The 15,155-nt window shown below is 38.3% G+C and overlaps 8 protein-coding genes across 8 annotated transcripts; 3 read left to right on the top strand and 5 right to left on the bottom strand.

Moving 5' to 3' along the window:
- Positions 1–1,315: 1,315 nt before the first annotated feature.
- Positions 1,316–2,339, bottom strand: GCK72_009021 (uncharacterized protein; the record flags this gene model as incomplete). The annotated part of the gene is made up of 2 exons (XM_053727171.1): positions 1,316–1,474; positions 2,238–2,339. 2 exons carry the CDS (start codon positions 2,337–2,339, stop codon positions 1,316–1,318), a joined length of 261 nt encoding a protein of 86 aa, XP_053586748.1.
- Positions 1,340–2,579, top strand: GCK72_009020 (uncharacterized protein; the record flags this gene model as incomplete). The annotated part of the gene is made up of 5 exons (XM_003099431.2): positions 1,340–1,509; positions 1,555–1,697; positions 1,753–1,883; positions 2,211–2,342; positions 2,394–2,579. The coding sequence occupies 5 exons, from the start codon at positions 1,340–1,342 to the stop codon at positions 2,577–2,579; spliced, it is 762 nt and encodes a 253-aa protein (XP_003099479.2).
- Positions 2,580–3,071: 492 nt separating this feature from the next.
- On the bottom strand, positions 3,072–4,659 carry GCK72_009019 (uncharacterized protein; the record flags this gene model as incomplete). The annotated part of the gene is made up of 2 exons (XM_053727170.1): positions 3,072–3,210; positions 4,493–4,659. 2 exons carry the CDS (start codon positions 4,657–4,659, stop codon positions 3,072–3,074), a joined length of 306 nt encoding a protein of 101 aa, XP_053586747.1.
- A 1,404-nt stretch (positions 4,660–6,063) lies between these two features.
- Positions 6,064–8,323, top strand: GCK72_009018 (uncharacterized protein; the record flags this gene model as incomplete). The annotated part of the gene is made up of 5 exons (XM_003099460.2): positions 6,064–6,130; positions 6,180–6,403; positions 7,170–7,489; positions 7,609–7,708; positions 8,159–8,323. The coding sequence occupies 5 exons, from the start codon at positions 6,064–6,066 to the stop codon at positions 8,321–8,323; spliced, it is 876 nt and encodes a 291-aa protein (XP_003099508.2).
- Positions 8,324–8,882: 559 nt separating this feature from the next.
- Positions 8,883–11,134, top strand: GCK72_009016 (uncharacterized protein; the record flags this gene model as incomplete). The annotated part of the gene is made up of 4 exons (XM_003099445.2): positions 8,883–8,972; positions 9,599–10,624; positions 10,675–10,842; positions 10,943–11,134. The coding sequence occupies 4 exons, from the start codon at positions 8,883–8,885 to the stop codon at positions 11,132–11,134; spliced, it is 1,476 nt and encodes a 491-aa protein (XP_003099493.1).
- GCK72_009017 (uncharacterized protein) lies at positions 10,636–10,863 on the bottom strand (the record flags this gene model as incomplete). Its single annotated transcript, XM_053727169.1, has 1 exon — positions 10,636–10,863. The coding sequence occupies one exon, from the start codon at positions 10,861–10,863 to the stop codon at positions 10,636–10,638; it is 228 nt and encodes a 75-aa protein (XP_053586746.1).
- On the bottom strand, positions 10,934–11,149 carry GCK72_009015 (uncharacterized protein; the record flags this gene model as incomplete). The annotated part of the gene is made up of 1 exon (XM_053727168.1): positions 10,934–11,149. The coding sequence occupies one exon, from the start codon at positions 11,147–11,149 to the stop codon at positions 10,934–10,936; it is 216 nt and encodes a 71-aa protein (XP_053586745.1).
- Positions 11,150–11,262: 113 nt separating this feature from the next.
- Positions 11,263–12,140, bottom strand: GCK72_009014 (uncharacterized protein; the record flags this gene model as incomplete). The annotated part of the gene is made up of 4 exons (XM_003099449.2): positions 11,263–11,432; positions 11,485–11,600; positions 11,652–11,795; positions 11,974–12,140. 4 exons carry the CDS (start codon positions 12,138–12,140, stop codon positions 11,263–11,265), a joined length of 597 nt encoding a protein of 198 aa, XP_003099497.2.
- Positions 12,141–15,155: the final 3,015 nt, after the last annotated feature.

Below are 15,155 nucleotides of genomic sequence, written 5' to 3'. Positions count from 1 at the left end.
TTACATGGTGAGAATCAACAACTAAGAGTTCTCTACGTCTTATATAGGCAGATCTTCTTGCCACGTGTGACCTCAGGGCTGGACGTTCACTAGGCTAGGCCATTGCTAGTTCACGCCACAACAGACGAGAATGAAATGGAATGACAAATTGTGATGAGGAGGGCGCACAAAGTATACGGTAGGTGAGAGAGAAGTGTGGATCGACAACGACGACAAACTGCCCCCACTGGGTGCCAGATGTAACGGGATGGATGATTTTTCAAGTTTTTGAGTGAAGGATAAGAGAAAGACACGGGCGGGACCATATGGAAATCGACAAGTCGGTGTGTCGGTGACACGAGAGCTTTCACCATTCAGCACACAGGAATTCACCAAACGGCTCGTTTGTTTTGCATTTTTGTTGAGTGACTATTAAGATTCTTTTCTTCTTTTCGGCGATGTCTAGGCGTTGTTATTGGTTTTGGCAGTTCGAAAAGTTGGATTTTTAGAGCTAGATCAGAGAGCTGACCATAAGCCAGGTTAGGTACCTACTTTTTTGGTACAATAGAACTAACGGTGCCGTTTGGCACTGTTCTGCAGTATTGTGTAAGTTTTTTTCGTTTCTGCTTTCATAAGTGCCAAATGCTAATAGAGACCGGAGTTCTTTGCTTTCAAATCATTTCACACTCTCCTTTCTTTTTCAAGTTCCGGTCTCACAAAGCTTGCTAATTAGACGAACATTCTATGCATTTCCTAGAATCCAAATTCAAGAAATTCAAGAAATTCAAGAAATTTGATTTTTCAGACGCACAACAAAAGATTGAATAAATTATTAATATTAAAAACTTTTCTTTTGTATTTAAATTGTAAAGTCTTTTGGAACAAGCCTTCCTAGAAGCAAGAAAAAGAAAATAGGGAGAAAAAGTAGCCAATACTTTCAGCTCTATCAAATTTTGAATATCCATAACTATCAAAGAAAAAGAAATATTAGAAATAATTCAATATCACGGTTTTGTATAGCTTAAAACTGTATTATAACGCACCTGTATTATGACGTCATTCGATCTGTACTCAGAATTCATGAATATGATTATCCCGGTGTTTTTTTCTTGGTTCTGGCTAGAAGCAGCGTGATTTGTAACTTCTAGATCAACATATAAAACGTTCAAAAAAGTTTTTACGTCTAAATTTTAATGAGTTTCTGAAACCACAAAATTTCTCTGGGAAGCAGTTGAAAAATATAATGGCGTGCTGATATAAAACAGTTTTAACGGTATATTAATCTATTCCCTGAGTAAAAATATTAACTGCAATCGAACCCCTTCATAATTCCCTTTCACCTCTCCCTGCTTATTCCAGAATGAATCGCAGCTTCACCATCGACTCCATCCTCGCCCGCAAGTCTACAGTAAAACAAAAGATTCACTCCGAAGAAAGACTTCATCTCATCCGAGTCTTCCTCCAATCCAGCAACCTCTGGCGACGTTTTCACAGTCTTGGAACAGAAATGATTGTGACGAAAAGTGGAAGGTTAGTAGGGAACCACTGTTCTCCTTCTTACTTTCTAATTTCCAGAAGAATGTTTCCCACCCTATCAGTCATAATAGCCGGGCTGGATCCCGTCAAAAATTATGTGGTGATGGTAGATTTGGAGTGTATTGAATTGAAAAGATTCCGGTATTCATTTCATCAAAGTAAATGGATTTCAACAGGGCCAGGTAGGAGAGTACTGTAGTTTAAGAACTTCGAGAGAGAGAGAGAGCTCAATTACAGGAGAAAGTGAACTACCAAGTCGAATGTTCGTCCACTCCGACTCACCGGCTCGCGGAGCACACTGGATGAGAGCACCTGTCAGTTTTGATAAAATGAAGTTGACGAACAATCAGTTGGATAATAATGGACATGTAAGTGGAAATAAATGTACTACTTGTGGCTCAGAAAACCTAGAAAATACCGTAAACCCTGTAATAGAGGCGCACCCAAGAGTTTGGTGCATTCTATCTTGGCTGTCTTCAAAGATTAGAAAATTTTTGCAACTGAAGAAATGTTCTATGAGTATTAACCTATAATTAATCAGTTATCAGCTATTTGATATTTCCTTTGGAAACCGAGATATACCGCTGCAAGCAAGCATCGCTTTACGGGTTTTACGGTAACCTAGAAATCCAATTTCTAAAAAAAAAAATAGGACACGACTTCTGTCCCTGCTATTTATCATTATTTCCTCCCAGATCATCGTCAACTCTATGCACAAATACCGTCCACGAGTCCACATCATCGAACAAGACGGCTCTCAAATGCGACACACATTCTCTTTCGAAGAAACTGAATTCATTGCAGTAACCGCTTATCAGAACCATAGAGTACGTTTTTATCCCCAAAAGTGAATGAATTCCTAAAACCCAAAGTTTCAGATAACCAGTCTGAAAATCGAGTCGAATCCATTCGCCAAGGGGTTCCGAGAGTGTGAAGTGCAGGGAATGGAGATGAGTCATCTGGGACTCGGTGGTGGCGGTTCTGGCGCCTTTCAATCAGTTTTTCCATTGATTTTTCCGTATTTTGCAAATTTGGCGGCGAATGGGATTGGTGTTGAGAAATGAATAATTCAGTTTTGTGTCTTATTTTTTGTCACAAAACGGTTTTTTAACGTAAAGTGGCAAGGTACACTCTTCTACTCTCTTTAAGACGAATATCTCAGAATCTAAAAGTGCAATCAAAAACTTCTAACTGCAAAAAATGTGTAGCTCTCGGTTGCCTCAATCAGAAAAATCTAGTTTTGAAAAAGTGGGACGACAAATGTGATCATGAGGCTCTTCTAAAGTTAACCTATGCTGAAAAGACTAAAATTGCGCTCTTATCTGGTAGTACTGTCCCGTTGTACAGTACCCGTAACAAACTACAGTAACCAAACTGCAAACTCAGAACTTTCATGGAAAAGTTAGGCTTATGCTGTTCCAAGAGCCTTTAAACCGCGCTTATTTGTAACTGCAGTCCTATTCTTACAAGTTCCAAAGTTATATAGAATGTTCACAAATTCATTTGATTCAGTCAACACCAACGACAGGCAAATCAATGATGATCTTCGAGAATAATTACTCCTTCTTGGATCCAATGATGATTCCACCGCCTCCACGGCCTCCACCTCCATATGAATTTCCACGGCAACGGTGTCCCGAGACGGCAGAAACGGCGAGAATAGCGAACAAGAAGACAGAGTAGACGTTCATGGTTCTGGAAGTTTAGAGATGAAGAGGGTGGAGGGGAAGAGAGGGAGTACGGTATCAGAAGGGGTACAGTAATTATAGTACGGTAGCTATAGTACATAATAGAACTGACTCGCCCAGCGAGCTACTAGACTAAGCCTGTCAGACTAGTCAGATCATTCAAGATCCAGGTTTCGAAGCCAGCTGTCGGAAAACTAGTCCCCTTTGAGGTGGGGAGTCGAAAGGGATTACGGTATTGGGAAAGTAACTCTAGGTATAGTTCGGTAACACAAACTAGAACTAGGTCGGCAATCTTTACATGTAAAGTTAAGCATACAAGATAGCTAACAACGATTCAAGATTTCTAGCCCACCAATTCAAAAACTAGTCGCCCAGGCTGGGATTTGGAAAATATCATTCAATACAAACGACGTTCATGGTTCTGGAAGTTTAATGCTAGAGAGGGTGGGGAGAGAGAAAAGGATTACTGTATCTGAATGGGTGCTGTAGGTGCCATACGGTAGCTGCGGCAACTAATAGAACTAGACGAACTACTGGATTTAACTTGTCAGGCTAGTCAAAAGCAGGTTTCTATACGAGTTGTCGGAAAACTGTCCCTATAGAGTCGGGAGCACTAATAGTACTCTATAAGTAGGGATACTGTAGTTAAAGTACGGTAGACAAGTTAAATCCTCAAGATCCTGGTTTCTAAGCCACCAATTCAAAAACTAGTCCCTCAGTCCTCATAATGCCTAAAAGCCCAAAAACCTACAAATGACATACCTTGATCCGATTTGTTGAATCGTGTCTTCTCTTCACTCATCTTGGCGCTTTTATAGATCAAAGTTTTTGCGCAATTTTATTTGTCACACCCCCCGATCGGTTAATCATAAAACTTATTACCTCCACAGTTTTTGCACGTTTTTTCGCTGCAAAAACAGAAGAAGATCAAACTCCAAACTGTCTTTTCCCAATTCAGTCAGATATCAGACAATTAATACATTTTCCCTTCGCAATCAATCCTCAAACACATTGAATTGTTTTTCTCGCGACGAGGGCTCACCGCGAGCACACTAATCATTTCTTCCCCACACAACTCAACCAGATGTGATTGTCCCTTGTATAACGAAAATGATTTATTACCATCAATTGAATTTTCGATCGCACCCAGTCTCCCCCTACACCGAACATGTGTCAATGTGGAAACTTGATTGAGAAATAGGGGGAAAGGGGACTGGTGAGCGAATTGGTGGGAAGGTGTCAGTTTTCCTGAGGTTCCATGTTAGAGTCACAATATATCAAAAACTTACAGATTCAGACAAAGCTGTGCCAATGAAAGGTTATTAACTTTGGCTGTTTTCAGTGGAAAGTGACAAACTTTGTCACTGTATTTTGGTGTCACCTGATTATTCGACAAACTCAATTTTGTATGGGCTGCACAGAGCAAAAACAGCACATCGTTTTTGTAGTTGACCATTTTTTTTGTAGGGACACTATCTTGAAAGTTACAGGTTGTCAAAGTGAAAGCTCCAAATTTTTGCAATATGCACTGAAATTAGTCGATTTCAGAGATAAATTACTTTGATGACCTATAACTTTCCAGCTAGTGTTCCTACAAAAAAATGGTCAACTACCAAAATTGTGTGCTATTTTTGCTCTGTCCAACCCATACAAAATAAAGTTTGTCGGGCAATCAGGTAACACCGAAATACACTGTCAAACTTTGTCATTTTCCACGGAAACCAAAAGTTGATAACCTTTTGAGCGGTACAGTATCTCTTAAACCACAAATCTTATCAAAGTTTTGTCAATTACAAACATATGGAGAACTTCATAAATTCTATTTTTGCAGTTAACACATTTTCGATAACTCTCATAATTTTTGAGATGTACATTTTTGAAAACTAGAGAATGCGCCCAGTTGCTATCAGTATGACAGATTTCTTTGCTTGTCCACATCTCAAAAACTATCAGAGTTCTAAAATAATTGTCAATTAAAAAAATGTTGTACCCTGCATGATAATCATTTTTGTAGTTGATGACTATTTTCAAGAATTGTTCCCAAGAGAGCTACAAGCTTCAGAAGGCTTGTAACTTTTTAAACTGTCTGTTCTCTCAAAAATTGAAACTTCTATATCTTTCCAAGAAAGACTTCTAGAAAAAAAGTGACCAATTGACAAAAAGCAGCTGGAGGTTAGAGCTTTAAAATAATACAAACTTGAAAAAAAATTGGATGAGTCTAGATAGATGAACCGAGTCTCAAAATATATAAATTGCCACTTAAAAGGAGAAAAAAAAGGAATTTCTGACTGAAAATCTATAAATATTTTTGTCTAAAAACTTTTACTGTGATCTTATATGAATTTAAGTAAAAAACTAAATAAAAGTGTCCGTTTTTTCTGTCTGTCCCGATTTCTTGCTGTCCGGATGTCCTCTATGTCTCTGAAAACTGTCTAAAAACCTCTGAGAAGTTAGGAACGAACCCTGAAATTTGCTTCATACACCCCTAATTCTCTTAATTTGGGACTAAACTTGATTTTGATTCATTAAATCGCAGTTTCCAATCGAATCAGAATCCGCAATCCGATTATTCCGTGCAGAGAGGAGTCTTTCTCTTTTTTCTGTCTTCAAAACTTTCAAAATTCTAATCCCCAAACACTCAAAATGTCTATCCTCCTATTTTTTTCTTTCTTCTTTTCTTCGAAAAACATCAAAAACGCCTCGCGAAGCCCTCGAAAAGTTGCAAAATTCACGTATTCTTTTGTTTTAATGCAAGCGCGCTCCACCGCACTCAGCCGCCCAACGGCCCGTTTCTCACTCACTTTTTCCAGTTTTTCCTGCAAATTTACACTATTTATTGATTATTCTGAATATTAATATAATGGAGGGACACAGTCTAACAATCACAACAAACTACCCACAAAAACCGCAGTCGCCGAATCGGCTAGGTATTAATTTTTGAATGTTTCCTTCAAAAAGTTGAATAAAAATTTCTAGACGCTCGCGAAGTGACAAAAATCAACAAAACCAGTGAAAACTTGTGGATTCAACGACACGAGATTGAGAAGACGTTGCGCGGCGCGTTGAATCATCTGAAAACGTGCTGCACGATTCTGAATTTGTCGGCGAAAAGCGATGAGCGGCTGAAAATTGAACCGACTCATGGAACTACGGAGAAGTATCAGTTGATGTCGAGAACGGGTAGTTCCGATAATTTGAAGGTTTGTAAAATGTTGAAAATGTGTAATAAAATTATAAATTGGGGTTTATAAAGAAAACAACCCAAAAATTATCTTAAAAACATTTTTTAAAGAAAAAACCTAAAACATTGTAAAAAATTATTATTTTTTTCGTTTCAGAAGCACAAAAATCTGTTAAAAGTTGTTAAAATCTCCACGTTTCTCTAAAACTGATTTTCTTAACAAATTTGAGACAAAGTAGCAAAAACATACATGTTGTGAGAGAGAAAATCAGTTGAAAATTGCTGAAATTCTCCAAAAAACGTAAATTTCGCAATATTTTGCCTAGAAAACCGTATTTTTCAGAAATCAAATATTATAGCAAAATAGCAAAATTCATCTAGACGAACCACTTCCTTTTTGAATTCTTCTTTTCAATCAATCCGGCAAAATTTTCAGCGAAATCATTGAAAATGCAAGGAAAAACTTTTCAGTAAATAGCGCAAAAAATCTGCTAAAAGTTGTTGAAATCCCCACGTTTCACTAAAAAGGTGCAAAGAAAAAGCAAGAGAAAACAAGTTTTGAGAGAGAAAATCACAAAATCAGTTGAAAATTACTGAAATTCTCCAAAAAACCCTAAATTTCGCTATATTTTGCCTAGAAAACCGTATTTTTCGATACATTTATTTTTAAAAATGTGTCGAAAACTGGTGAAATAGCGAAATTCATCTATTTCCCGCAAACTTTTCAGCGAAATTATTAAAATTAGTTCAAAAAATATTTTCTCTTACTAATTCCAAATTTTCAGGCATGCGTCACTCTCCTCGACGACAACGTCATCCAAGCAGAAGTGACTGTAAAATACCCGAAAGCCGGCGGCGGTTTCTATCGTGCCGTCGCTCAGCCGGATGTTCAATGGAAACTACAACAGCTTCAAGATCTCGGAAATTATATATCTCGTGTTACCATAATGTTGTGTGATCTACAAGAGGAATTACAGTATTTGAAAGGAGGCGAACACGGCGATTCGTTCAGTTTATCGACTGGAAAACGTATTTTGGAAGAGTTGAAGATGACAATGAACGAGATCGCGACGGCCAGAAATACCATTATGTTGCCGAGAAAGAGGTGTGGGAAACGGGCAAATATTCGCAAGAAGAAAGATTTTTGGCTTTTTACGCAATAGAATTCTCGAAAATGCAAAAAAAATCGATTTTCTGATCGTTTTACATCAAATTTTATTTCAGAAGCCTCCTAGAGTTATGTTATTTCCCACCGACACGGAAATTTGTGCCGCCACTCCCACAGGATCAGTTGATATCTTTCTACATCTCTTGTTGTCGTTTGGTAGGTGTAATAGTCAGTTTTCAGGACTTGAGTATGTTGGATACGCGTTAAAGGTGCGCCAGTTAGCCTGATTTTTGCCGGTTTTGATCTACAAAATAAGAAAAACTGGACGGATTTCCAGTTATCGATTACGAAATTGATGTTTTAAATTTGAAAGTTGCAGTTTTCGCATATTCTGACTTGAAAACTTCTATTTTTGTTATTTTTCACCAATTTTCATAGTTATTTTCGCCAAAAATTCATGGGATTTGTCTGAAAAACTAGTTTCTTCGATCTTCGAGATTTTTCGTACAAAATCACTAATTTTCAGTCATATTTCTGATCAAGAGTCTGTTTACAGTTAAAATATCCGAGCAATTTCTAGATTTTCAGCAATTTTCGGTAAAAAATGCGACAATTTTTGAAATTATAATTTTTCTGCTCTAAATCAGTTCAAGTTGGGTTTTCCAGGTCTGCGCCTCGTACCAAATGGTCCCAAAAACCGTGCACCCACAAGGTCTCTCCGTCTTCATGGCTGAATCTCAGCTCCCTCATCTCGACGAAGTCATCAAACATTTGAATGTTGTGATGAGTATTTTGCAGAAATTGATCAATTATATGTCGGCTACTATGTAGTGTTCTAACCCCTAAAAGTTGTAATTTCAGTATTTTTTCTTTAGTTTCTTTACCCCGATTAGATATGTATTCACCCTTTTTTCAGATGTACATTAATTGATATTTTTATTTACTAATCTTTCTACTAAATTTCAGCAATAATTCCTCATATTTTTCACTTTCCACCTGTTTCATTCCACCCATGCATTCTCTAGATGTCATAATTTTTTATTCGAAAAAGAAATAGTTTCAGTATTTATTTTAATCAATTTAAATACCAATTTTGAGTTTTTTAATCTGGTTTCTATGCCCTGAAAGCTATTTTCTTGTGACCAATTAGTGGCAATTTTAAAGTTTTTGAACTGGAAAATTGTCCGATTTCCACTTATTCGTTGAATTTTTGTTTGTTTCGTTCGTAAACAATCAAAGATCATAAATAACAGATATTTTCTGCGGTGACCTGACCTTGAAGTTGGAAACGTGAGAATCTCCGTCTCTCGTCACCCTCCACCACTTCCCATAGTCTCTCGCCAATCTCTATTTCTCTGCGCCCTCTCATCTCTCCACCATTACAGAGAGAATGCTCGCTCGTGGAGGCGCCGTCATTGCCCGCGGAGCGTCTGTTGCCGCTGCCCGTCACTTCTCGCGCACCACTGTTTCGATGGCTAAGGTAAGAGAATTGATGAAGATTTCGGGTGTTTTGATGAACTCGAATTGTGGAAATTATTGAAAATGAGTGGGAGAGCTGAAATTCAAGCTGAAAATTTGGAAAATGCTTTGGAAAAAGTGGTTTTTCCGCGGTTTCATGAGCATTTCTTGGTTAAATAAGACTTTTTTTAAAATTTGCAGTCTAAAAATCAGCTTTTTTAAATAAAGTGATGCAATTTTTTCAATATTTCTGGAAATCCTTCTTTCTAATTCTACGCTTTCAAACAAGCTGATTCCGAGTTTTTAAAAAGACTGAAAAATTTCTCTTCGAAATTATAAAAAAATAGGTTTTATCTTTTGAAAATATTTATGCGATTTTCAATTGAAATATTTCAATTTCTAGCAAAGATTTTCGGAGTTTTGCATTCAAAAACACTTTTCTCTAAACATAACTAAAAGTTCGATGAACACCCTTTCAGAACCCTCAAAAAACTACGGAAATCGCAGTAAAAGTATATATTTTTCTTTTGAAATTCGAATTTAGCGCTTTCTGGAGCTTTTTTAGCTGGAAATGGTTCAAATCTCAAGCTAGAACTGTGAAAAAAAAACAAAAACAACAATTTCCCATCAAAATCACTCTAATTCCAGATTCGCAAGGAACGCGACACGTTCGGAGAGCTCGAAGTACCCGCCGACAAGTACTATGGAGCCCAAACCGCCCGTTCCCAAATGAACTTTAAGATCGGAGGACCCGAAGAGCGTATGCCAATCCCAGTGATTCACGCTTTCGGTATCCTCAAGAAGGCGGCCGCTCTCGTCAACACCGAGTTCGGACTCGACAAGAAACTCGCCGACGCTATCGCTCAGGCTGCTGATGAGGTTGTCGACGGAAAACTCGACGATCACTTCCCACTTGTCACCTGGCAAACCGGATCAGGAACTCAATCGAACATGAACGTCAACGAGGTGATCTCCAACCGTGCCATCGAGATTTTGGGAGGAGAACTCGGATCGAAGAAGCCAGTTCATCCAAATGACCATGTTAACATGTCTCAATCCTCCAACGATACATTCCCAACTGCCATGCATATCGCTGTCGGACGTGAAGTCAACTCTCGACTCCTTCCGGCTCTCAAGAAACTCCGTGCTGCTCTCAACAACAAGGCTGAGGAGTTCAAGGATATCATTAAGATCGGACGTACCCACACTCAAGACGCCGTTCCATTGACTCTCGGACAAGAGTTCTCTGCCTACGTTCAACAACTCGACAATTCGATCGCCCGTGTCGAGTCGACTCTCCCACGTCTCTACCAACTCGCCGCCGGAGGAACCGCCGTCGGAACCGGACTCAACACTCGCAAGGGATTCGCCGAGAAGGTCGCCGCCACCGTCTCCGATCTCACCGGACTTCCATTCGTCACCGCGCCAAACAAGTTCGAGGCTCTCGCTGCTCACGATGCTCTTGTCGAGGTTCATGGAGCCCTCAACACCGTTGCCGTCTCCTTCATGAAGATCGGAAACGACATCAGATTCTTGGGATCCGGACCAAGATGTGGACTCGGAGAGCTCTCACTTCCAGAGAACGAGCCAGGAAGCTCCATTATGCCAGGAAAAGTGAATCCAACTCAGTGTGAGGCCATCACAATGGTCGCCGCACAGGTTATGGGTAATCAGGTAAATCATTTTCAGCTTCTTTCTGCCTTTATAATTAAATTATGTTCTAGGTCGCTGTGAGCGTCGGTGGATCGAACGGACACTTTGAACTCAACGTCTTCAAGCCACTCATCGTCCGTAACGTCCTTCAATCCACTCGTCTTTTGGCTGACAGCGCCGTCAGCTTCACCGATCATTGTGTTGATGGAATCGTTGCCAACAAGGATAATATTGCCAAGGTAGGTTGGAGCTCCACCCATTTTTTTGCAATTTTGAATTCGATGAAAATTAATGCAGTTTCCGCTGAAATTTTATTTGAAAACCCCAAACTTATTCCAGATCATGAGAGAATCCCTTATGCTCGTCACCGCTCTCAACCCACACATCGGATACGACAACGCCGCGAAGATCGCCAAGACCGCCCACAAGAACGGCACGACTCTCGTCCAGGAGGCCGTCAAACTCGGAATCCTGACCGAGGAGCAATTCGCTCAATGGGTTAAGCCAGAGAACATGCTTGGACCAAAGTAAATCAATTCCATTCATTCTTTGGTTTTCTATAATTTAGTAGACGTCTATTGTTTAGTTTCTTTCCCTCTCCCCGATTGTTCAGTATCTCTCTTTTCCCACCCCGATTGAAATTCTTTGTAATTATTCGTTTATTCATTGGTTTCTTTAGATGAATAACCATCACCATTTAACGCCGGATTAGTGATTCTTAATTGATCCCCTTGAAATGTTAACTCCACATTCGGAGAACTCGACAGCCTCTCCCTCAAATAGCGCATCACTTCGCAACGACGAGAGGAGAACGGTTTCGGGACGAGACCTGAAATTCGATGCTTCAGAATCTTTTGAATCAAAGAATTTTGAATTCATACCAGTTATCGTCAACTCCTGGATTGCTCCCTGCGGTAAGTGCTCATCAAGAACTGTGATGATATTGGGAGTATGAAGACGCGACACATTGATATGGTCTGGATGATGGGCGTCGTTTCTGGAATATCAGAGTTTTATATAGAGTGAAACTATTAAAAAGTTGACTCACTGCCTTCTAAAAATCTCTCGCCAATATCGATCGGTTAACTTTGAGAATTGACCATTAAACGTTTGTAAATCGACTATCGACAAATTGCGGAGCTCCATAACATCATGCAATTCGAGCAGAGTTTTCAAAGTGTCGGAGGATTTCCTGAAATTTCGGGATTTTGGCGTGGTTTATGTACGTCTTGCGCTTCTAGGTAACAATGACACGCGTGGCGTAACTGGTTGCGTTTTTGGCCAAGAGCCTGGTGGAACCGGATCCGGGTTCGACCCCACCCCAAGGCAAAAGCTATTTTTATTTTTTTTACTTATTTTCCCAAACATACCGTTTCACCACAGAACCTCTCCGCACATTTGTCACATTCTTTCGGCTCTCCGCCGCCGTCTTTTCCAATCGTTTTCGTTTCTCCGGAAATACAATAGACTTGATTAAAAGTGAAAACATGATAGAGATGAGCAAGGCGCAGAAGAGTTGGCTTGAGTCAAGAGGCATTTTTGTACAGACGAGAAATCTGGAATTCAATTATGAGAAAGGAGAAAAGGAAGAAAAATGCGTTTCTTATCGAGAAAAAAAGGCGAAAAATTCGTGCAAATTTCGTTAATTTTTAAAGACGATTAGTGTCAAGAAAACTACAAACATCGGCGTGTGAATTTCAGTGATTTTTGAGTTACTAAATTCTCTCGTGATTGATGGAATAGTGAATGATGCGGACATCCGGAATGACAGACAGACAGATTTGAAAGGATCTAGAGGACGAATACAATTCGATAGGTTTCTGGATTCCGAACAATGAAGATTCAAAATGAATTTTCAAAAATAAATTCGGAAATCTTGACATTCGGACAGACAGACAGACATACAGAACAAAATTAACTTATAAGAGTGTTAGTAAGAGAAATACGAGAAGTTGATGGAATTTGAACAGGTCTATCGGAATCAAAACTAGTTCAGTGCTAAAAATTTTTAGTTTTCAAATTTTTGAAACCTAGAGCTTCATTTTCGTTGTTGACAAGATTTTGGTAAGATGACTCTCTGGTCTGTTATAACGCGAAGAAAATTTGTACCTAGAAATTCAAGAATCTCAGCTTCAAGAGGCTCTAACTTGCTATGAAGGGCAGATACAAAAAAGTAGTTAGCTATGCAAATAATCTACATAACATGGTTTTTTGATAGCTCTGATAGTTTAGAAGAGAGGCATTGTTGCTAAAAATTATATAGTGAAGGCTCTTGAAAGCGGTCTTCACTCCTCTCTTTTGGTTAGCAATATTGTATTGTGCATATCTCAAAAACGAGTCAAGTAATCCAAAAGTTGTCAATTACAAAAATAATCTACATAAAATTTCCTATAACTTTGTAGTTGACAACTGTTTAATATCTCTCCTAACAGGAAATATATGTACAAGAGAGCAAAGAAGTCAGACACTCTATCTTTTCTTCGAGTGCTCAGTCACATGTTTTGAAGAATAACTGAAAAACAAAATGTAAAGAAAAAAATTCAACTACAAAATAAATCAACATGAAATTTCCTACTTTTTTGTAGTGAACACAATTTCGATATCTACTTTCGTTGGAAGAATACAAAAACTCGTCGGTCTCGAATCTCGGAAACGAGAAAAGTAATTGGCAAGTTATTTCCTAAATACAACAAGATAAAGAAACAGACTCCAGTAAAAACTTTCAGAAATAGACGTTTTCAGCAGCCAAAAGCTAAAAATAAATACTTCTGTATTACCTCAAACTTTCCCCCTTTAAAAAAAAGATAACATAAAGTAGTAAAAAACCTTTAAAATCACTTCAAACACAAAGTGATAATATTATGAATCAACTACTTTTCTAACTAAATGACGTCTTAAAATGATCTGGAAACGTGCACGAATAGGTCATATCGAAGAGAGAGAGAGGAGAAAATGTAAGAATGAGTCAAAAAACAATTTCGTTTCTCTCCTCTCCGTTTTATCATCGTTTTCTTGTACATCATGTTTCCTCCCGGACAAAGGTGTGACTTTTCTCATTCTTATCGTTTCGTTTTCCAGTGAGATAAGAAGGAGAGGCAGGTGGAGATGGCGGCTGGGAAGAAAAGAGAACAACTCGAGACGATTGAGTTTATTGGATCAAAAAATTGAATCGATAAACATTTATATTATAGATAAGAATTAGTTGAGAGGGGAGGACAGGAGTACCAGGAAATGATGAGGAGAAGCAGGACATATGTCTGTGACATTTGACAAAGTCCGATTTTCTGGATATTCCAATTTTCTATTGTTGTTAGTTAAGCATTTTAAAGGACGGAAGAGATAGAGAAGTTACAGTAATGGCCAAAAATATATCATATTTTGCCTTTTTCAGTTAAAAATGCCCAACTTTGAGAGTGTATTACGGTAAAACTAACTGTCTCACAAAATAACTTTTTACGGGATCGAAAAGAACAAGAGTAGAACTCCATTTTTGTAGTTAACAACTTTTTAGTAAGGACACTCCCTAGAGAGTTATGGTAATTTTAAGAGGACAGCTCAAAATCACTCTATTTTGCACTGAAATGGGACGATTTGAGCGAAAAAACAACTTTGTCGATATGTAACTTGCTAGGGAGGGCTTGTACAAAAAAGTTGTCAACTAAAAAAATGTGAAGAATATTTTCTAATTTATTTTTGTAGTTTGTCACTTTTTCATAACTCTTTTAGGGTTTGAGATACATATTCCAAAGCTTGATATACGAACGTGCTATCGCAGACAACAAAAGGTATGAAAAAGTTGTCAACTACAAAAAACGAGATATGTCTCTTTGAAAACAAGCTAAGGGCACATCCAGTGCGGCTGGGGCGTCTGACTTCTCAACGCTCTTACATATATCTCGAAGTCTAAGGGAGTTATCGAAAAGTTGCCAACCACAAAAATGTAAAAAAATTTCATTAAAATCACCTGTGTCATTTTCGATTTTCAAATATTATTAGTAAAGATAGCTTTTGAGATACTCCACAATAAACCCAATTATGATGAATTCAACTTTTCCCCTCTTCCGTTTGGTTTTTTTTTAGGTCAAAACGTCATTGTATTATGTATTTAATTGATAAATGCTATAATTTTTCTTTTATTGTTATAGTTGAGACATTAAACAATGTTATCTACTAAAAATGATAAATTTATGGCGTTGTTGTTCTTTGGAGAACGGCTAGAAAGAGTTGAAGTACTTCCTTCTTTTGCTTAAATTTTTTAATAGGATTAAGAATTTAGGTGCTCATTAGCACGCTTCTTACACCCGCGCTCTACCGTAACCGATGAAAATTGTGTGCGAAATTGAGAGACTCAGAGAAAAAGAGTCAGTTTTCAAGGGCATATCGGTGGAGCGCAGTTGTAAAAGCTGTGCCAAAATGTTCATAATTTTTCCAACATTTTTGTATTTGACCACTTTTTGATAGCTTCACTATTTCTAGAGATACATGACCTCAAAGTCCCCCCTGTCTATCCAGATGTCTCGAAAATACTCAATAACAATTTATTGATAAATAT

This window comes from Caenorhabditis remanei, chromosome III, assembly GCF_010183535.1.
Source record: "Caenorhabditis remanei strain PX506 chromosome III, whole genome shotgun sequence".
In the NCBI taxonomy this organism is placed as follows: Eukaryota; Metazoa; Nematoda; class Chromadorea; order Rhabditida; family Rhabditidae; genus Caenorhabditis; species Caenorhabditis remanei.
The sequence above is the reverse complement of the archived record's forward strand: the minus strand, read 5'-3'. Positions and strand labels throughout refer to the sequence as shown.